Consider the following 21,834-nt stretch of genomic DNA (forward strand, 5'->3'; position numbering starts at 1 on the left):
CCGAAGACGGCCCATGTACTTGCTGCGAGAGCGGTGACGATCCACGTCGGGGCAGAGCCGACAAGAGTTGCTGTTGCTGCTGCTGAAGCTGGGCGGAAGGCTCCGGCGTCCTGGGACGGGCAAGTTCCGAAGTCTGACGTCTCTCTTCCTCCTCCCCCTGATGCTCATCTTCCTCCTCAACCCTCTCCAACTCGTGCGGGACAACCGTCGCCACACTCCGCGCATCATCATCATCATCGTGATCACCACCCACGTGGTCCTCACCATCCTCCTCAAGCTCAAAGCCACCTCGCTCTCGAGATTCATCATCATCATGCTCGTGCACCTCGCGCTCCATCTCCCGCCGCCTCTCCTCGATGAGCTCGCGCAGAGACTTGACCTCGTGCTTCATCGATTCCTGCTCGGCGAGAACAGATTCGAGGGCACGGATCTTTTCGAGTTGGGCGGTGAGCGTAGATTGGGTGTCGCGGAGCTGCGTTTGGAGATCGGAGATCACCGCTGGAGGCACAGGCGGGGGTGCAGGGGGAGGACTCGTTGTTGGTGCTGGAGGAGGGGGTGGCTGTTCTTGGGCAGCAGGACGGACAGGGGGCAGCACCGACGGATACGAAGGTAGATTTGCGGGCTGTAAAATGCCATTAGATCCATCGATAAACAATAATTAAAAAACTCACCAATCCACCACTAAGCGAATCGTGCACCTCATTCATCGCCCCAGTCAAAGACGACAACTCCGCCCCCGTCTCCCTCGACTTCTGCAGCTCGCCCTGGAGCCGACTAAGGATAACATCAAACGTCAACCCACTCTTTCCAGGCGGGCGCATACCACCACCCATGCCACCCATCCCGCTCATCCCACTCAAACTAGGCTGGCTCAACTGCGGCCTCCTCTGCTGATTCGCAAAATTAAAGCCCGCAGGCGCACCGCCGGCGTTCATCCCACTCGGACCAGGCTGGCCCATCCCCAGCCCGCCCTGCCCGCCGGACTGCTGGTACTGCTGCTGCTGTTGCTGCGCCTGGTGCTGCTCAGCGCGCGCCGCAACCTGCGCATCCTGCTCCGTAAACACACACACCACGCGGGCTGCGACTTTGTGGTGGATGATCGTTTTGTTGTCTTCCCCTACAATGTCGATACCGAATTCCTATATCAATGCGTGTGAGAGGTGTGACTTTTTTTTTAGGTATAGGGGGGGAGGGAAGACGTACGACGATGTCGTCGCTTTTGAGTTCGTAGGGGTCGGATTCGACGGCTTCGCTCGAGAGTCGCTCGCCGTTGATAAATGTTCCGTTACTACTCTTCACATCCTTGATGAATATCTGCAATAAAAAAAAAAAAATTAGCATCGTCCTCAAAGGCCTTTCCCTCCTCCCCTCCCACCACATCCCCCCCTAGCCCTCACTCCACAAAAAGAAACCATAAAAAAACGGATACACACCTTCCCATTCTCCTCCCACACCTCCGCATGCTGCCTACTCAACACCTTTGAATCAAAATACCCATTCCTCTCCCCAGGCGCAGTCTTGGCATTCGTCTGCCGTCCAATCTTCACATGCTGGCCGTGCTGCAGTGCGATGTGCTTGGGGATGAACGAGTCGTTGAGCGGGTAGAGGTAGAGCGCTGGGTAGGGGAGGGGCTGGGGAGGGGCGGCGTTGAACGGCGCTGGTGGCATGGTGCTCGGTCGGTCGTTCGTTCTTTCGTTTGTTGGTTTGGGTGTTGGGGGTATTGGGGAGTGAGTCGCTGGATGGGGATGAGAAGAAGGCGTCGTCGGTGTGTGTGTACGCCTCTTTCTCGCGCTAGTCGTGTTCTAAGCGGGGGGGAAAGTGCTCGCTCGTTTGGTGTGTCTAAATGCTTCGCTGTCCCGTGTGTCGTTACAGTTTTACGTCGAGAGTCGAATTCAACGGGCTGGGCGTCGTTGGTTCAAGGGGCGGGGCGGCGGCGGCGGGGAGGGAAAGGCGGTAGAAGATAGGGACGAAGTGGAGAAGAGGGGAATAGGGACAGCAAACGAACGACGACGACGACGACGATTGTGACGGAGTGTGGGAAACAAAGCCACCAGCGCACACGCCAAACGAGAAACCTTAACCCTAGGCACCAAGGCACGTGCCCCTTGTCAGTTTGTCAAAACAAGCCGCTACAAATCGAGAGGCGGCTTCTGTGTACTCATTGAAGTTATTCAATTGAAGCCGTTCGTTCGTTGGTTGACGGTTGGTCAATCGGGTGGGTATGAATCTGGGTAATGGTATGGTGGCACCGTCGAAATCTACTTGGTTGTGGGTGAACTTTGCAATGAATATTGCACGATGCAGTAGTATGCCTTGTTTCCGCGCCTCGGTTAAATAACCTCTCTCGATCAACACACCCCAGTCCTCTCCTACCTCCTACTCCTATCACTGCTCTCCTCAGTCCCTTCGTGCAGGGTGCACCGTCTACTGATCCCCCCCCCCATTGACCATACCTGCGTTTGTCATGCGAGCGCTTCTCCGGATCCCGATTCCCTGCCCACGCGCTTCCCCACATTGAGCTCAATATAGTATTAGTACTGAGTCCTACATAAAGGCCTACTTAACCACGCGAACAAGTCATGTACGTACGCACAGCCCCGCAGTTTGAACTTTGATAACGACCCAGATCCCGATTTCCCGACTTGGCCGAATTGAGAATACGGATGGCCGCGGTGTCTCCTTTCGGTTTCCTCTCGTTTTCTGCTTAAGGCTTAAGCTCTTATGCAGCGAAAATTCGATATCCTGTTCTAGCAGAATTACATACTCGTTCTCCCGTTCTAGAATCTAACGAATGTTTGTTACATATCATATCAGTTGAGCTTGACTTGAGGTTGAGCTTGACTCGACTTTGTAGACCACGCTAATATTTGGCGCCAATGAAGTTCATGAATCAAGACTTACTACATAGCCTGAGGTCCCACCGACGCCCGAACCCATCTCAACTCCTGAATCAGCCTGCTTAAGGGACTTGAGGTTGGCTGTCAGACCTACACCACGCTTTCCGGGGAATGCTTGATTCGACCCAGTTCTATGCAAGTCACAGCTGTCAGCGACGGCTGAAGGTTTCGGCAACGAGGGCGGGGGGGACCGAGTCTGAGTACTTGATCGTCTGGCGTCCTTAACCTTGCTTATGTGCGGCCATGGAATTCGCCCACTGTTAACTTGGTAAGGAATTCCTGACAGTAGCGTGGCAATCCATCCGCGATAAGATCTCGTCTCAACTGCGAGCATGGACTGCCGCTCCCAGTGCAAAGGGTTAAGCGCTCGAGAAAAAAAAAAAAAAAAAAAAAAACATTCGTCGGTCCATCGAATCGGATTTGTTGAAGCATAAAAGTACAAAGGATCTACGGTTCCCTGCTGTGGACCGCACACCTCCATCGTTGCTTGCCTTTCTTCCTTCTTCCGACTCAGGATGGCCGACTCGAAGGTGATAGAGAAATTGGAAGAGTACACGGTAGCTCTGGCGGCCATGACCTTTGTTGGCGATTTCACCGCATTGCTTCAACTGGGTATCCAAATTCCCGCATTCTAAAACAAACTCGCCGCACTCACGGCCACTCCCCGCAGGAATACAACTCGTGATGTGCACCTTGGGATTATCGGCATTCCTCGTAACTCCCATTGAGCGCAGGAAAGGTCGTCTCCCCTACGTCGTCCTCAGCTTCATCATCTTCGCTCTATCAGCTACCTCTCCCTTCCTCCACGCCCCATCGACATTTAGTTCACTGTACCACTCGCATCCAGGAGCGTCTTATGCGAGATCGCTGGTCCAAGAAGGAAACCAAACATTTACCTTCGCTTCTCAAAGTCTGGTGAACCTATACATCGCCGTAGGAGATGGGATTCTGGTATGTTTTACTTTATCCAATCGGGCGGCGCTATTGAACTTGAATGGTAATCTAGCTCTACCGATGTTATATACTATGGAAGGACAGACCTGCAGTCATGATCGTTCCAATACTAGCCCATCTCGGATTCATAGGTACATTCCGGTTACCCTCTTTCTCTCTCCCTTAGGACCGAATGTTCTCAACTCCCTGGACCAGGGCTCACCATAACCGCTTTCACTCGCCACCTGCAAGGGGTCACCCTCAGCTCCAAGCGCGAGCTTATCCTATCACAGCAAACAGCCATAACCAGCATCGCCCTCTCAACATCTCTAAACGTCATTACCACGTCCCTAATCGCCTACCAAATCATAGTCCAGCAGAGGGCACTCTCGAAAGCACTGCCAGGTCGAAATATCGGTATCTACACCAGAGCAGCCAGAGTAGTCGTCGAATCCGCACTCCCTTTGACGCTTTCCGGATTAGGCTTTGTTATTGTAAGGACCATGGACTGGTTCAGCGGGCCAACAAGCGGCGAACTTCCAGATCTTAACGTGCACGCATTACTGGCCAGCTATATTTTTGGAGGGTTGTACACCAGTTTTGGGGTTAGTATTTGTTCTGTCCTCCCGTAATGCCACATCGGTGTAACGCTGAGTTATTTAACATCACAGGCCCTTGCACCTCAGATGATCATCTTCCGAGTGACAGTCGCTCGTTCGCACCTTCAACAGGAAGACCTCGACTCGTCGATCAATCCTGACAGTGAGCCTTTGGGTGACCTCGAATTCGACCATGGCCCAGGGGAAGATTCAGAGTCTCTCGGCCAGGATTCTCATTCCACCGATCTTGAAGGATTCGTTCCAGCCCAAGGTTTAGACGGAGAGGTCCAACGAGATGCGGACTCGGGAGACGGGGTGTCAACAACCCTGCGAAATCGTGCGAGAGCACTGGATCCCCCTAGTCGAGTCTCTCAAGAAGAGGTGTTCATGGTTTAAGCAGATATACCAAGGACCAATTTCTACTTGTCCGTATCGCCTTACTTGTGCATTCTCGAGTGGGCGGTTCATCGTTCGTTTTTACTTCGTTCAAGTTAATCTTATTCCTATCGATACATTCCCTAACCCTAACGAAGACGATGACGTTGAATCACATCTGTGCCCAGAGTCCCAGACTGGATTCTCAAGACATCTACTGAGATTCCCTAGTCGGCGCCGGACGGTCACTCTGGATTGGCTAGTAAACCCACCGTCCGAGTCCTCAGTCGACGAACAGCGAGCACAGACCCCCTTCGAACTTCGAAGTATATGAAGAAGGACATTTTGAGTCCCTTAGATCTAACTGACAACGGAATCACCCCAGGCCCTCGAACCCCAACTACGTTGCACCCATACCAACCGAGGTACCAACCGAGCTACACCAAATCGAGCTACACCAAACCGAACCACGCCAATCGAGTCTCTTTCGCGAGAGACGAGTACTTGATTACTGCATCCAAGTTTTACGACTGTAGTACTGCAGCCTCCCACGGTCCAGCCGATGTCAGCGACGAAACGACTCTTGCTACTTCAAGTTGAGTACACAGTCTGCCCCTTGTTTCGACACATTCTACTACAGAGGGGTTCTTGTTTTGACGGGGGCGCAAAGTTCGACCTCTACGAGAATACTTGTTACCAAAACTAGCTTTGGGGCGGGCCGCCGTCGAGGACCAGCCGTTCAAAACACATTTTTCTTGGGTAGATATCCCATCTAGTTGTCATGATTATAGCGCGGCAACCGGAAGCAAAGTACACGTCCGGATCCATAGGACTTCTTCAGGGAAGTGGTGACGCTGTGACTTTCTGTTCCCTGACGAAGTATTTCCGCTGTGGTGACGGTCATCATGGTGAGGCATGCTGTGGTCCTCGACCACAGTTACTGTGGTTTAGGCTGACATCCTTTGAACTTTTGTCAATCCAATAGCTCTGTCTTCCGAGTCTTCGTTCAGAGTAGAGTCTCATTTGACGAGGATGTTGCGCTCACGCAGTGGTCTTGGTGTGGGCGATAAGATCCCCACTCCTCGATCAACAAGTCCGGCAAATTCGGCACGGTCAGGCGAGCTCGGATGTTTTAGACCTCTGTTTCACGAAACCATTCATTCGTTCTCGTCATTCGCTCGAGGGGCGCGTGCTGGCAGGCACGACACACCGAATCCAGACTCACAGGCGACACGAAATCGCTCTGAGCCTTTCTTCCAAAGACACCACGTTATCGACATACCGACAAATCAAGGTCAAGAAGGCGGGAGAAGGGGTTATAAATAAGCGCGAGACTGGAAGATAGAAGATCCAGCACCGGAATACTATATCCAAGACGAACGAGCGAAGGCTTTGGAGTGGAAGAGTGATTCCAATCTATAGGGAGAAATTCAAAAGGCCGACGACTCTCAAATCAGGACGAACACGGACAACGAATTCAGTCTCGGAATCAGGACAGCGTAGGAATCAAGTTTGGACACACCCAAGGGAATCTAAAGCGAGATGGCATCTTCGACGAGAGCGGGGATGACGGGGGGACGTAATAATAGTACCTCTATTACGATACCTGGTCAAGTCCAAGCCCAGGGTATGGGTATGGGTGTGGGTCAGGCTCAGGGGAAGGGTGGGGATGAAGGGAGTGGAAGCGGTAAGTTATCCTCCTTACACTCTTCTATCCTGGTTTTCAGGGGAATGAGTTCTGACGATTATCCTCTACACATAATTATTCATTCTGTCTCCCAAACCGACATCGATGTCGACGTGACACCCCAACATGACTGATGTGTATACGCCATGTACGTGTATCCTTCACCTAACCAAATACGAATCCCGAAACGCCAAACCTGGAACCCACCAACCAACCGGGACGCCAAACCTGGGGTCGCTAAACTCTAATTGCCCCTCGGGTGGGAAACTGGGAATAACCTCGTTGATCCCGTGTTTCCCTTGGGCGGTTTTCAATTTTGGGGGGCTGCGTTCAACTTCTTATTACTAAACCACTACGTCGACGAACCACGGACTTGGTATCGTGCCATTACGACGACCCCACTTGTTATCGTTGCTCAACCCACAACGACGACCATCGAACAACTGACGACGACCCACTAACTGTTAACCTAACCCCCGACGAACGTCTAACGAACAACGCTCAACGAACACCCACCCATCCACCCACCGAAACCCACCATGTCAACCCGCCGCCTAACCCGCTCAACCCGCAACGCCGCCTCCTCCTCCAACACCACCTCCACCGGCGCTGCGACGACTACCACAAACCCCGAACCACCAACCCCCCGCCGCCTCTCACGCGCCGCCGCCGCACGGGCTGCTAAAAACATAGATATGCAGATGGAGTCTTCCTCCTCCGAAGAGGAAGAGGACGACGATGAGGATGCCGAGGAAGACGCCGAAGGAGAAGGAGAAGATGGAGAGGGAGAAGGGGAGGAGGATATGGACGTTGACACGCCCTCACCTGTCAAATCCAAGGCCAGGGGCAAGGGCAAAGCTCCCGCAACTACGACTGCGGCTACCAAGGGAGGAGCTAGCAAGACTACCAGTGTCGTGGAAGAGGATGAGGAAGACGAACCGGACGAACAGCCGCGCGTCGCGAGTCAGCAGCAGGGTCGGAGGGCCGCTGCGCGCGCGCGGAACGTGGTGGTTGATAACGACGAGGAGGACGAGGAGGATGCTGAAGACGAGGGAGATGCGGAAGGAGAGAGCGAGATTGATGTCGAAGAGGAGGAGGATCAAATCGAGTCTGTGCGTCCCTCCCATTCCTATTCATTCGTGAATTCAAACTAATACAAGTACAGGACGAACCGACTACAAAACCTAAGCGCTCTACTCGTCGTACGACCACCGCTACGCCCTCCAAATCGCGTAAAGGCAAAGCCAACGCTGCTTCAGGGTCTGCGTCTGCACCAGGCCTCAAGATCGTGTTGAAACTCAACACCAACACCGCAGTCTCCTCCAACAACAGCTCTACTTCCGGTACACCCCTCCCCGACGACCCCGACAACGATAACGACGAGCTAGACGCAGACGGGGAACCCATCGACGTCGAGGAGATCGACGAGCTCGAACCTCCACCTCCGACTGCGAAAGGTCGAAAAGGTGGTGCGAGAACTACCAAAGGAGGGAAGAAAGCGTCGACCGGAGGAGCGCGCGTTGTGCAGAAGAAAGCCGCCACACGTACCCGCAAAGGCGCGATCCAACGCGTCCAATCCACGCACTCCCAATCCCTCTCCCTCTCCGCCTCACACTCGCCCTCCCAATCCTCCCTCGCCTCTTCACCCACCTCGACACCGCACACCTCCGACTCTGAATCCTCAGACGAAGTCATACCCGGCTCCGCATCTGCCAGTGGCGGACGCACGAGGCCATTAACGACTAGACAAGCGGTGTTGGCTAGTATGGTCGATTCGAGCCATGTTTCGTTGAGTGAGAGCACGGGTAGGTCGAGGAAGCAGCCGTTGAGTGAGATGGAGCTTGCGTTGAGACGGGAGGAGACGGCGAGGAAGAGGAAGAATTTGAGTGAGAAGAAGTTGGAGGATGAGAAGGTGCGTCGTTGGTTTCTTCTTGTTTCTCGCATTTATTGCTGTTTCTTGGAGGTCGTCGTTCGAGTTGTCTAATCCCTCTCTCGACCCCTTTCTTGACTCCTTCCCTGTCATTCCGTCCCTAATGACGTGTCCCATTCACACTCTCATTCATATATTCGTATTCGTATCCCTATTCTAACACCATCCCATTTTAAAATTACAGGCAGAAACAATCAACAGACTCCTCAAAAAACAAACTCGTCCACGCGCGCGGAGGGCAGGGTCCGCTTTGGACTCCCCCGTTGGCGGTGCGTCTACGCCTCGTGGAGGTGGGAGGTTTGGATCGAGGTTGAAGAAAGGTGAGGTTTTGGGTTTGGAGTTGTCCATTTTGCGGATTGGATTGGATTGGATTGGCTTCGCCCTGTCTGATCATTCATCCCTTTCTTGTTCTCCTTTTCTCCTTCTTACCTCCCGTTTTCTTGTCTTCCATCTTCCTATCTTTTTTCTTTCTGATTTTCTGGTTTTCCGCTTTTGTTTCGTTCTGTTCGTCTGTCGTGACGACCCCCGATGCCATCGAGGACTAAAAATAGCCCCTGACTATGGGTTCTTGTTTGGACTTGAAGACGACTATGACTATCGGTTTTTGTGGTTTTTGTCGGGGGTTTATCTGTATCTTTGTACCTCGACCTTCCATTCTCTTTTCCTCCTCTTGCTTTCCTTCCCTCTTCCTGATTTTCATTCTCGTTTGGGCCCGTTCTGAGTCATTCTTTTTCCTTTCTTTCTCTCTTCCTCTTCCCGCTGCTTTCCTCCCCCTTCTCCTCTCCTCTTCCTCTTTATACAATCGCTTCCCATGCAAAATACATACTAACTAACCACCCTTATTTTGCAGACGATGGAGATGAGGAAGGTGCGGAAGGCGAGAACGAGGGTGAGGAAGGAGAGGATGAGGAGGGGTACTTTGAGGAGGAGAGGCCGAAACCTACGATGTTTAGGTGGGTTTCGAGGGTTGTTGAAGTGGAGATACCTGATGGCGGGGAGGAAATTGAAGGAGGGGAAGGGAAGAGTGGAACCGCGAAGGAGAAGGTTGGAGACGCGAGGGAGAAGAAGGATGGAGAGGCTGGCAAGAACGATGAATCGACGAAGGATGATGGTGATGCTGTGATGAAGGATGGGGAGGGCGGTGTTGCGCCTACCGCTGGGCCGGATGCGACGACGACGGGTACCACCGCTCCTGCTACGATGACGACCGATAGTACCACTCCTGCGACGACGACCACGACGGACCCCACTTCCACTTCTACGACCGAAGGAGGAAAGAACGAGGGCGAAGGGGACAAGATGGCCGTTGACGAACCTAACCCCGCTCCAAAGAAGAGGGTGGAGAAGAGGATGGTGATTATGTTTGCTGTTCCGGAGTCTGTTTTCCCTCCGCCGGCTGCTACTCCTGCGACTGCGACTGTGACGGAGGCGACTATGGAAGGGAGTAGGGACGGGGAAGGAGGAGGGGGAGGAGGGGATAAGATGGACGTTGATCCGCCTTCTGTGACTGCCGGTGCTCAGCCATCAAGTCAAACCCTTGCATCGATGCAGCCTCCAACAATGACGACTCAACCTCCCTCCTCGACTCAACAGTCCTCGAAAACATCTGCTCCCTCTCCAGCCACCGATCCACTGAAAGTCCCAGGCCGGGGCCCAGGCCCGTGCGCCATACCCGGGTGCGGGCTCATGCGGAAGTATAGGCTTGTGAGGGATTGGACTATCGGGGCGTGTGGGGTTGAGCATTTGAGGGTTTTGGAGGGGCGGGTTGGGTAAGGGAGGGATGGGGTTGGTGGGGAAGGATGGGGTTGGTGGGGAGGGATGGGAGGGGTGGGAGAGGAGGGAAGGGTGGAATGGGTGACGATTCGTATTACTTTTGGTCCTATTTGGTCCGAATTCTGGATGCACGTATCTGATACATATTGCTGTTTGTTTGCTTTTGAGATGGGGAGGAGGAAGCTGGACTCGGTTGGTGTGAGATATGGATGCGTGGCTCGAGAACGTGGAAGTACGAGCCGAGTTGACTCTGCCGTTACGAATTGGGCGGAGTTTTGAGTCGCGAGAGGTGTGGGGTTATGTGGAGGTAGGGCAGGGGCGACTCGCCGCGTCTTCATACAGTAAATTTAAAGGGGCATTTAGCGAAAGGAATATGATGGGATTAAGAGATCGGAAAAAGTTAATGCGAAAGAGTGGGATGGCGGCAGAGGCGTGACCTCTCATTTTCAGCGATAAAACTTTAAATTCTTTCGAAGAAGGTGTACCAGCGGGGCGCAACATAGTTTCCCCTCCCCAACCCCTAACCACCAACCCTCACCGTAACAGCTGCCCGTAGCACAGCTAACTAACCCTGACTCTAACAGCCGCCCTTCAACGGGCGGCGGAGAGACTGGGCAGGATTGCCGTCAGAATTGGACGAAAAGAGTGGGATGACGGCCGGGATCCCACTCGTATTCCCCCATCCCACTCTTTCTCTCGGGCAATCGCACTCTTTTCCACGCAATCTCACTTTGAATCCCATCCTATTCTTGTCGTCATCTCCCACTTAAAGGGTGCCGTAATGGAATATTAATCCCACTCTTTTGTGCAATCCCCCACTAATATTCCCAATCCCACTCCACTACGATAGTAGATACTCGAATTTGATGGACAACTTGTCACTTGCGGGCCCCAGAGCGACGAATTCGAACTTGCGCTTGGCGCAGGGTGGGGAGAGCGAGAGCTCTGAGGTTTGGGCTGAGGTGAAGGTGGGTGCGTTTCTTGGAAGTGTTTTTCGTGCTGGCGCTCGAGTCACGAAGGCATCTCGTCGGTGTCGATGCTCTGAATCATGGAATATCCGAGTAGCAGCGCCCGCAAGGTGTTCAGCCGGGATTGTAAGTGGCTAGAAATACATCGATCACCTCCCTAGGAATGTGGATGTCATGCCAATACGAGGGAGCCGGTATGTACCAACGCATCATGTCAATTGGGAAAATCATCTCGGTGTTTCTGCACGAGGAGGTCTCCAAGCGCTGAAACTACGTTGACTGCGATCATCCCCCATCCGCACCTCTCAAAAACAAGTCCGGTACACAGACTTGTTCCGAATTTGACCATCAATTTCCTATTTCCAGACAACACGTAAAGTGTGGACATCATTGATCGATCAGATTTGCTGAAGTATGGAGGCTTGTGTCCCCTGTTGCTTCTTTGCCGATTTCTATCGCTCAAACCAACGGGCGCACATGCCGTAGAATCATTGGAAGATTGTTCGGACGAACAAAGTTGGACTTTTAAGCGCCTGCGACACAGCACTCATCTCCCGAGGCTGTGGATCTCACGATGCGAGGAGGGTGGTTTGTATCCAGTGTTGTCCCCGCGTATGGACTATGAAAGGACACGCAAGATCGTTTGGGTCAAGAGCAACACTCAACTGACTTACAGCTCGAAATCTGGTGGTAAACGGAACCTAATCGAAGACGATATCGAACCTATTGACTCCCAACATGACCCTTCACCCGCCCTCCCGGCTTCGTCCTCTCCATCCACTTCCGAGCAACCCCCAGCGCACCTGCGAGCCCACCAACGAGCGATAATCGATAACCAACCGCAAGATCCACAAGATCAAGGCGATGACCCTCCATTTCCTCCATTCCGCGAGATCGTCGATGAGATCTTCGACGACATCCGTAATGATGATATCGATTCTGGAGTATTGGCAGAAGGGAGAGGAGGGTTTGGCTGTCGAGCAGGAGTGACCGTCGCTCGCTCGCACATTCAACAAGAAGATCTCGACTCGTCGATCGACCCCGACAGCGAGCCCTTGGGCGACCTCGAATTCGACCACGGCACAGGGGAATCCTCGTCGTTCAGCCAAGACCCTCATTCCTCCGATCTCGAAGGAGGATCTGTTCCAGGCCATGGTTTGAACGGAGAGGTCAAGGGAGATGGGGATCCGACCACCCTGCGAAATCGGGCAAGAGCAGGAGAGTGGGAGGATCCAGATATCATCATCGAAGAACCCCGAACGCAGAACGAAGTGGCAATCCCAGGTCCTAGTCGTCCACGAGGCGATACTGGGACAGCCGCTATGGTTTAAACTGTGATGCTGTCCTAGATGTCCGCAGCCTCTAGGCTCTGATTGGTATTCTTATTTATCGTCTGCTCACGTTCCGGATCCGCTCGTCTATATAGTCCTCCCTATATATACTTCTGACTTGGTCCTGTGATGCATACACGGAGGACCGTCTTTGGTTGCTCTCATGACCTGCGAGTGAGATCATACCCGGCTACGCATTTCTGACTCCTGAGCGAGCACACGTTACGACCTTTAGACGTATATCTCATTATCAGTTCCCCCGGGGAGAGCATCTGAAGATTAGAGACTACACCGGGGTCCCGGTTGACCAGGTTGTTCATCCACGACCTTTACAGGAATGGGTCTACTTGGCAAATCCATTAAGAACCTCACATGGAAGGCGGTTATAATCTCCCACTAGATGGAAGTCATCAGTAAGCGCTCGTCAGATGTTCAGTGTCGAGTAATCAATGTGTGTGGGTAGGATCAAACGTGACGGGCGGTACCTGCGACGACATTGCACTTGAGCGCCGTCAACATCTCATTCCCCTGGGTTGCGATTCGCCTCATATCCAGTACCACCCTACTCAGCGACATCGCCTCACATGCCAGTTGGGTGCATTGGCTAGTGTCCGATCCTGATTGGGGCGTCGCTACACGCAACGAATTCGCCTGTAGCGTCCCAGCTGATGATATCATAACAGGCTGTAAAACATTGGCGTCCCAATTCCGACACTCCTTTTAGTGAAGGGAGGGGTGGGGAGCGGATTGAACGTACGTTCATCATTGCCGATTCTGGATGGAGTGATTCGGCCGATGGATTTACTAGGCCGACTCTTCGCAGGTAAGGGCGGTCATGTAACTCTTCCGTACTCAGTACATCCCATGATTTCCTCCGCCCGGAACTTAAGAATGACGAGCGCTAGTCGCAGGGTTCGGAACCTGGATGGCGGCCTACTGATCCCCTTGGCGAGAAAAGGAGACATTATTCCATCCTTCGTAAACATTTGACATTGGCATGGGAAGGGGAAGATGGCCAAGGGCGAATCTTGCGCAGCGGGCTCGCTGGTCCGCAGTACCAGCTCAGACAGGGCGGTGTCGTCATTTGAACTCACCATTGAGTTCGAGAGTTCCCGAGTTTCGACATGAGAGAACCTTTTCGACTTCTCGCGGCAGTCCCATCGGTTCAAGGTAATTTTCTAACTGCTCGGAGGCGGTTGGGCATGGATCATGAGGCTGATCGCAGTTAGACTCGACATGAAGGATGATGAGATTGAGGGTGCACGTCTGTTCTAAAAGGGTATACAGTCGACCCGAGGGTCATGGGGCTGCCTATAACGTCACTCCTTGAGGGCATTGAAAGCTCTGAATCCATTTATGAATATCGACTGTCAGCTCGACGCAAGAAAAGGGGCTAAGGTCCAATCGGATGTCGCTACGACCCAAAGAGATCGTAGAACCCTCAGCAATGTAGGTAGATTGGAAGGAGGCCTCGCTGTGAGCCAGAATGAATTATCCAACAGGCGAAAAAACCAGGATAACATGCCTTTTTTCGAGAAATTGGCCTCAGGACAAGCTTTTGGGTAGCTTTCGAGCACCGCCAAGGATTCTCATTAGGAGCGAAAAAGTCAATAACGAGCCTAGGCTATCAAAAAGGGCCCGCCTAGGATGTAAGATCCGATGACGACATCCGCAGTTCGACCAAGCCGGGGGAGGATAATGGAGGCCAAGAATCGAGATTACCCCTTTGAAGAGACGCTTGGCGAATACCCTCTTCCAGTCGTTCCTAGCGCGAGAGCTCGAGTTTTCGGCCTAGTATCGCTAATGGGTTTGATCAGGTCGTTGAAGATCTTGTCTGCTGCGCATTTCAGAGAATCTGACATGGACCACGGTCGCAAAATATATTCCGGAATGTGAAGAAATAGCAACAGGGGTAGGGGTGCTCCAGAAATCAAGCCAACAAGAAGGAGAGCATGCGAAACAAGGTCTTGAGGCCAATATTTGAGGGCGAATCTCTCGGCGAAGCAGAAACGAGGCGACCCCGAAATGGTAAGGAGAAACGCACTATGTCAATCAGACCCCGGTTCCAACGTTCGCAAATTCCTGCCTCCTGACTGAGGAAAGAGAATGAATCCAAATCGAGGGGGTGTGGGTCGGAGACGAACGCTGTGATCACGTTGGGTGGAAGACGCCATTGGGTTTGCGAATTGTTCTTGAACAAACAAATCAAGCGACTTGGCCCGTGTTCTGTCGTCCCAAGCCCGTGTCGTGCATTTATACTTCCGCCAGATCCGACGAGGAGCTTGTTTTTCCCCACCCATCTTTCCTCCCTTCCGTCACAACACCCTGCGCGCTCGACCCTCCGTCGATTGATACCTAGACAACGTCCCCTATCCTTGGCCTATATCCCCAAAAGCACTTCTCTAAGTCGAAATGGCTGCCGCTGTCGACCAACGAACGCACTCACCTTCCCCTAGCCGGAATACCTTTGGCGAAAAGCTATCTGCGATCGGCTCTAAGCTGTCTCGAACGTTCAGCAATAACGATACCCTCTACAGCGAGGAGCGTGATTCTGTGGCTGCGCTGAATAGTGAGTACACACCTTCATTCCTCTTCCCTTTTTTCGACGATGTCGGCGCTTTCGAGCAATATCGACGAGGGCGCTGGGTTCCAAAGAATTCGGATGACGATGGTGGTTCGAGTTAAAGAAAGGATGGACGGGTTTCAGGCTAGGACAGCGCTCAGAGATAAGAGAGATAAGGAATTTGGGCTTGGGATTTAGGCACATCCTTATCGCAGCCACCGTCTCAGCTATCTTATCTCTCGCTGTCTTCGTTCTCCTCTATTCACCCATATTTCATCATTTCTATCCTTCTTCGAGACACGTCTGTCTGTGTACAGGTGACGACAGTCCACATATTCGGATGTCCACTTATCTCTCGTTTCTCTTGGGTTCTGTTTTTTTCGGGATCCGCGCTTGGGTTACACTGCCAACCCGTCAGACAGTCAATCTGAACGGCAGAATGGGCCCCCCGACACCAGAGGAAGAACAAAGCTGTTCATCATCATTGGTTCCTGTGACTAGGCCTGGGATCTCATTCGACTCGAATTGGATACGTCCTTGGGGGCCTGAAACCTGTTACTCTATATAAACCGCTGCGGTTCTTCTTGCGCTTTCCGCCCGTTCTCCCCTTTCTCCTTTCTGTCGCTCCACACCGCCGTCTTACCAACTTCCACTCACACACCCCTCTCTTCATCCTTGACTATGGCAGAGGAGCGCTCTCTATCCCGTGGCCGTGACGTTCTGGTGAGCTATTCTCGTCCTTATCTCTGTGATGATAGCGCGGGGCTGACGTTTTATGCCCCGTTCCGCAGCAATCCACCGGGCGAGGTGGCTTTGGAAACATTCGTCAAGCCTCCCTCTCGCGCGATCGCGCACCTGGACCAGACGACTTCTCAGTCACTCGTGGACGCGAGCCTGTCGCTAACCCCACCGGCGGCGTATGCATTTCCATTCTTTGGAGACGGGTCTGTCAACTCAAGATTGTTTTTTGTGTTCACCTTCAGATCTATTCCACTGGCCGTGGTGGTGCCGGAAACCTTCGTTCCCCTTCCCGCGATGTTTCCAAGGGTCCTGACAGGGTCGAGAAGGAGGTTATCGACAGCTATGTCGCTTCCCAACAAGATGCACCCGTATGTCACCTCTTCCCTTTCGCTTCACATCTTCTTGACGGTGATACTCATCCTGTATGTCTCACCCTGTAGGTCTCGATTGGTCGTGGTGGACTAGGCAACATCAATCGTTCACGTTCGCGTGATCCCACCTCTGTTAGGGTATCCACGGGGAGAGGTGGCGCCGGAAATATCCACAACGATGAGGCAGGATATGGCGTGAACGCCACAGACGAGGTTGAGCGAAAGAAACACGACGTTCCCTCGGAGGGATTGTATGTTCTATTTTGTCGTATTAAATCCGTCCACTTATTTTCGATGTTATAGCCATTCGACCGGACGAGGAGGCTTCGCCAACATCACCGAAAGGGATGAGCCAGCGGTCGAGCGCCCTAGCATCTCTGTCGGAGAGTCCAAGTCGACTGGACGCGGCGGTGCAGGAAACATCACCCGCAACTAGCTCCATCGTCCCCTTAACTCTTCCCTTTGATATGCGTCATCTGAATGAGACCTTGTCGCTCTTCATCCTCTTCTCAATCCCCATCACCCCTCGGTTCTTGCTCAGGGATTTCGATTATACCTAACAATTTCTTTCTAATTTCCCCCCCTCTCTCTTCTTTTTCGTCATGGAAAATGACACTGGAATTCAATGTACAGTAACCTCTTGCCCTTCCTGAATGCCTAAGGCTGTACTTATCTATGTTGTACCATTATCAAAAATCTGCTGCGCGTTCCGAAGTTGAGCGACAACGACAGGGGTCTTGCGGACGCGTCGCGTGAGGGCGTGACGCGAACCAATTTCCTCCTTAGGGTGCATCACCAGTGAGTGAGTGAGCGTCGGCTCCAAGTAAATGTGCTCCCTTCGATTTACAAGGAGTATTGTGGCCGATGTTAGGGAGCAATCATAGAAAAAGCAAACCAATCGATATCTGTCCGGATAGATGCTTTGAAAAGATTCAGTCGCTGTGAGACTCGAACTCGCAGCCTTGGCAGCTTGAGTCGACGGCCCGCCATCTGATTTGTTGGCTGGATTTTCTCTGCCATACACAAGCGTGGGACTCGGAGTGGGTTATTTCTTCGACCGACTCTGGACGACCATCGCAAGTATGAGAGGGCTCCCAACACAGGTACGGTGACTTCAATTTTTCAAGGCCCCTTACCTGATGAACGCCTCTTTTAGGTTATCGCATCGGCCAAGGCGGGTAGCATCGACGCACTCGAAAGACTCTACCCCCTATTCTCAGAACAGACATATACCCTCTCGCTGCTCGAGGCTGTCCTGGCCAATCTTGATCGAGGTCGACTACCGGATGACACGTCAAAACCATTACCCCCTAATTCAGAGGTTGGAGAACGCTCCCTAGTAGCATCGGCCTGCTTTCTGGCCTGTCTTGGCTGCTGCCATCGAAGCCGGGCACACAAGTTGAACACAGTGGCAAAGATCCATTCGCAACTAGACGCCATTTTGACTTGGCTTCGTCTTGCTTTATCATATGCCTTGGAATGCGCCGCACCTTTGCGCATGGAATCCATCGTCTTTTGCATCGCACGCACCCTGGTCGGACTCCTTGGGCTCGACGATTCATTGCGCGAACAAGTCTTGGAATCTCGCAGAACAGGCGTCATAGTCTTCACCCTATGGTGCTCCCGTGATAATCGGGGCAAACCATTCTGCGACTTCCAATCCACAGGTCCAGGTCGCTGCCCCATCATCCAACTCGTAGACAAAAGCATCACCCTAGCAGACACTGAACTATCTCGGTGTTTCTGGACCTTGGTATTCTCATCGCCGAAGAGTCGCCGCGCATTCTGCGACGGATTACTTCGCAGATGGGTAGGGTTACCGCTGTCCATGCCAAGCCAGAATACCGGTGTCGTATTGCGGTATACTGCCCACCTCACCAACCTCGCTCTCCTCCTTCCCACCATCCCCGCTATCTACCGACCCCTCCGTAAAACAAAGCTACTATCTCAGTGGGGCAAATCCCTCCTCCTACTCCGACCCAACCTCAGTCCTGCGCAGTTTGTCGATTTATGTTCCGATCTCTTTTCGTTCTCCAATCACACCTATGGAAATCCCTTGACTGGACTCACCGAGCTCATCGAGACAGGGGTTTTCGTGGCTCTTCTACAAGCCGTTTCGGAACTTCCTCCAGGGTCGAGGTCCCCTTCAGCAATAAAGACGCTCGGCCAGTGCGGCGGACTTGCAATGTACCCCTCCACCACAACTGCGTTTAGGTCAGCCTTGCAGCGGTTAACTCCTCAGACCAAGAGTCGCCTTTCCGAGATGGAAGGCGTCGCAGATGCGTGGCGCATGCTGAATTCATCGGTGGACATATGTTTACCGGTGTTTAAAAACAAGGGAGGCCTGGGCCCCTATGACTTCTGCGACAGCGACCAAGTATGTGACTCTCGAACGCCCATGTTACATGGACTAACTGGATTTTAGCACTTCGAATTATTGATACAGAACAAGATTGGCAGAGAGGGATCTTCTGCATTCAAACTGTGCTCAGGCTGCCAGACCGTGCTTTATTGCAGCCAGCAGTGTCAGAAAGAAGACTGGGAATCGCGACACCGTTACGAATGCATGGTCATGCGACATTCTTATCGAGGTACGTGTGCCTAGGTCCATGTACCATGTCGTTTCTGATTATTCTCTAGTCAACGAGGCGCGCGGCGTGAAATATTCTCCTCTCGCGCGAGGCTATCATACCCGAATGGTCACGCTGATACTTCCCACTTTGTCGAGCCTGGGTCCATTCGAACGATTTGCCCAGCACACACCCCGCGACCTCCCTCCAATGACCAAACCAGTGGTTTACTGGGACATGAGAGATGGTTTCCACCGGGGTCCTACCTTGATCAGCGTTGAGGACCTTGTCACTTCGCGACGAACTGATGGGGTTCCAAGCTGTCCCAAGATGGAGGAAAGGCTTTCCGATTTGCTCAATGCGTACGCCATCGACAGCTGCCCGCGGTCCAAGGTCTTAATGATTCGATTTCGGTGGAGCATGAAGTGTCAAATCCTATTTATTCTGCATTTGCAACCCTTTAAACCTCGATCGGATGGCGATACCGACGATGGGTACGATTTCCTCCATGTTTCACGCAGCGCGACCATTATAGAGTGAGTCCAACCTTCCCTGAGCATGCTGATGGTACGAACTGGCACTCACTCTTTTCAGACACGCCCCGGAAAGTGGGTGGATCTGCGTGTAAATCTTCGCCTCTTCGAAGCCTCTAATCAAGTTGAATAGATTGACCACGCGGCGACCTGCGGATGACGAGAGGGATGTATTCACGTAGGGCTCGGGATTTGAATATGCATTTAATTCGATCCATCTCCATTCTCATGCAAGCGTCATCCACTGATTCTCATAAGCGGTCTTTAGCTTCAAAGCGAGCTCGCGCGACCCATCCATTAGTGTGAGCAGCGCACTTTCTTCCAGGTCTTCTCTAATACCCCCAAATCTGACATGGTGATGAAAAGGAGGGGACACCCGTGAGTTGGGGAGAGTCGTATATCCGTATTAACCATCCATTGACCTGCATGGACGTCCTTGTGCATGGATCGAACTTAACGACTGTTTGCGATAAGAGGACGGGGGATTGTCGCCTCTCGAACGCTCTACACACCTCGAGCGGGGTGCAACTCTGAACGGAACGCGACCGTAGGCTGAGGTCAATTCTGTCCTCGTGACGGTGTAAGGCACATTGCCCATCCCTGAAGGATTTAGGGCGGTTGACATCGGAATCTTTTACTCTTGACCTTTTCCAGCTTAATCGAGTTCAGGCAGGCTGAAACCTCGAGCACCCCTTCCTCATCATCCGAACTCCTTTCCAATCCAACCTCCTCCCTCCCCACCCTGACGAGCAACCAAATGACCTCTTCACGCCACCCACCATGGCCAATCCTGACCCTCCCAAGAGGAAAACGCGCCAAAGCCATCCTCATGTACCACCTCTTCTACGCCCTAATCGCCTCCTTCCTCGGAATCCTTTTCACCATGGCTCTCGCCTCCGACTCTCTGCCCAAATACAAGCACACCCTCTACCTCAGCATAATAAGCCTCGTTCCATGCGGCCTCATCCTCAACCAAATCAACATCGCTCCAGACGACGATCCAACACTGCATTTCCCACGCCGTCGAGGACTCGCTTTGACGCTTCTGTCATGTTGTTTCGGGGCGGCGTGGACGGTACTTGGTGTGCGATTCGCAAAAGAGGACCTGTGGGGGATTGCAAGCGATTTGGGTCGTGTCGTGGAGGAGTGGGGATGGTTTATTTCCGTGGTGGTTCTGTTGTATAAGTGCTGTGAGGCGATGGCGATCTTAGGGGTGGGTTGGGCGTTTGGTGTGGTTGGGGTGCTGTTGCAAGCGTTGGAGTACCGCGAGGAGATCCAAGGTATTGGGTTTCGAGGGAGCTCCGTCGGTGCAGCGATCGAATAGGGGTAGGTACAGTATGTACATATCGAACAACCAGTATCCATAATCGATGAGGTCTGGATTAACCCGTATATGTGAGACGGTATTACACCTCTTAATCTAGGCAAACGAACCGGTCTCATCTTATCGAATTGTTCATGGTTGACCACTGGTATCGTATATTTTCCCTGGAACACGACTTTCGCGCAGTCGCTGTTGACATCGGAATCTTTACCTCCACCAATATATAGATCCAGGCTAAAGTCAGGCACCATCGAACCTCCACACACCATCGCCACAGGATGCCCCGCTCCTCAACCCAATCCAAGCTCCTCCCGTCCAAAATCCAAGAACACGCCAAAAAACTCCTCTATATTCACCTCACCCTCAGCCTCCTGTTCTCCTTCCTCGGGCTAATCTTCACGGGCGTCCTTCACCCCGAATCAACACCCCGCGATACCCTCACTCGCTACCTGCACTTCGCAAGCCTCCTGCTCGGAGGCTTCACACTCAGCCGCGTCACCATCATCCCAGAAACCTCGGGTTGCTACCGCGACGACGAGAAACCCATAGTATATTTCCCCCGTGCCCTAGGACTCGCCTTCACGCTCCTCTCATCCGTGTTCGCAGCCGCATGGCTCGCACTCTGCGTCCGCGTCGTTTCAGAAGAACTATTGGAGTTCCCGGAGGAGTGGAATACCTTCGTCAAAGTGATTCATGCCGTTTATATGGGCGGTGAGGCACTGGGTGCGTCGGTGCAGGCGTGGGCATTTGGTGTCATTGCGGTGTTGTTACAGGTGGTGGCGTACAGACCAGTCCGAGAACGTCAAGACAAGTCCGTCCAGAGCGGAGTTGGGAAGGAGGTGTAACAGAGAGGCTCAGATATGGGGGTGGATGAGTTGAGAGCTGGGAGGCGGACTCTGGCCAGCTAAGACGGACTCTTGAACCTGCTTGTTCTCGCTGCCCCAACCCATATTTTCCAGCTCCCGTGCGTGCCTTCTATCAGGAAGCCTCGAGATTGGAAGGTACCTTTAACGATCGCAACATCCTTTGAAGACCGTGTGTCCCAGCCGAACGCCGAGAGAGATTCAGAGGTCCGTTCATAACCCAGTAGCCGTGACTGTGATCTATCATTAGGGATATTCTATCCAGTAATACACGAGAAAGAACTGATACATAACCGATGAATCGATGGGAGAAATAAGACGCACACAGAGTTCAGAAAATGATCCAGAAAACTTCCCATATAATTCTCAACCTCTT

The 21,834-nt window shown here is 52.7% G+C and overlaps 8 protein-coding genes across 8 annotated transcripts; 7 read left to right on the forward strand and 1 right to left on the reverse strand.

The window, feature by feature from the left end:
* Positions 1-176: 176 nt before the first annotated feature.
* On the reverse strand, positions 177-1,667 carry CC1G_12024 (hypothetical protein; the record flags this gene model as incomplete). The annotated part of the gene is made up of 5 exons (XM_001839509.2): positions 177-184; positions 265-622; positions 672-1,139; positions 1,204-1,314; positions 1,434-1,667. 5 exons carry the CDS (start codon positions 1,665-1,667, stop codon positions 177-179), a joined length of 1,179 nt encoding a protein of 392 aa, XP_001839561.2.
* A 1,745-nt stretch (positions 1,668-3,412) lies between these two features.
* CC1G_12025 (hypothetical protein) lies at positions 3,413-5,404 on the forward strand (the record flags this gene model as incomplete). The annotated part of the gene is made up of 6 exons (XM_001839510.2): positions 3,413-3,509; positions 3,568-3,848; positions 3,904-3,982; positions 4,047-4,435; positions 4,502-4,810; positions 5,036-5,404. 6 exons carry the CDS (start codon positions 3,413-3,415, stop codon positions 5,402-5,404), a joined length of 1,524 nt encoding a protein of 507 aa, XP_001839562.2.
* A 1,626-nt stretch (positions 5,405-7,030) lies between these two features.
* Positions 7,031-10,194, forward strand: CC1G_12026 (hypothetical protein; the record flags this gene model as incomplete). Its single annotated transcript, XM_001839511.2, has 4 exons — positions 7,031-7,603; positions 7,657-8,403; positions 8,606-8,741; positions 9,272-10,194. 4 exons carry the CDS (start codon positions 7,031-7,033, stop codon positions 10,192-10,194), a joined length of 2,379 nt encoding a protein of 792 aa, XP_001839563.2.
* Positions 10,195-11,776: 1,582 nt separating this feature from the next.
* Positions 11,777-12,528, forward strand: CC1G_12027 (hypothetical protein; the record flags this gene model as incomplete). The annotated part of the gene is made up of 2 exons (XM_001839512.2): positions 11,777-12,446; positions 12,512-12,528. 2 exons carry the CDS (start codon positions 11,777-11,779, stop codon positions 12,526-12,528), a joined length of 687 nt encoding a protein of 228 aa, XP_001839564.2.
* Positions 12,529-14,756: 2,228 nt separating this feature from the next.
* On the forward strand, positions 14,757-16,712 carry CC1G_12029 (hypothetical protein). Its single transcript, XM_001839514.2, has 6 exons — positions 14,757-15,062; positions 15,745-15,779; positions 15,848-15,973; positions 16,040-16,165; positions 16,238-16,419; positions 16,472-16,712. The coding sequence occupies exons 1-6, from the start codon at positions 14,906-14,908 to the stop codon at positions 16,602-16,604; spliced, it is 759 nt and encodes a 252-aa protein (XP_001839566.2). The 5' UTR covers positions 14,757-14,905; the 3' UTR covers positions 16,605-16,712.
* A 538-nt stretch (positions 16,713-17,250) lies between these two features.
* CC1G_12030 (hypothetical protein) lies at positions 17,251-19,366 on the forward strand (the record flags this gene model as incomplete). The annotated part of the gene is made up of 5 exons (XM_001839515.2): positions 17,251-17,271; positions 17,325-18,545; positions 18,615-18,759; positions 18,809-19,274; positions 19,333-19,366. The coding sequence occupies 5 exons, from the start codon at positions 17,251-17,253 to the stop codon at positions 19,364-19,366; spliced, it is 1,887 nt and encodes a 628-aa protein (XP_001839567.2).
* A 559-nt stretch (positions 19,367-19,925) lies between these two features.
* CC1G_12031 (hypothetical protein) lies at positions 19,926-20,595 on the forward strand (the record flags this gene model as incomplete). The annotated part of the gene is made up of 1 exon (XM_001839516.2): positions 19,926-20,595. Exon 1 carries the CDS (start codon positions 20,029-20,031, stop codon positions 20,593-20,595), a length of 567 nt encoding a protein of 188 aa, XP_001839568.1. The 5' UTR covers positions 19,926-20,028.
* A 278-nt stretch (positions 20,596-20,873) lies between these two features.
* On the forward strand, positions 20,874-21,440 carry CC1G_12032 (hypothetical protein; the record flags this gene model as incomplete). The annotated part of the gene is made up of 1 exon (XM_001839517.1): positions 20,874-21,440. The coding sequence occupies one exon, from the start codon at positions 20,874-20,876 to the stop codon at positions 21,438-21,440; it is 567 nt and encodes a 188-aa protein (XP_001839569.1).
* Positions 21,441-21,834: the final 394 nt, after the last annotated feature.

This window comes from Coprinopsis cinerea (genome assembly GCF_000182895.1).
Source record: "Coprinopsis cinerea okayama7#130 chromosome 11 map unlocalized cont3.11, whole genome shotgun sequence".
Lineage (NCBI taxonomy): Eukaryota > Fungi > Basidiomycota > Agaricomycetes > Agaricales > Psathyrellaceae > Coprinopsis > Coprinopsis cinerea.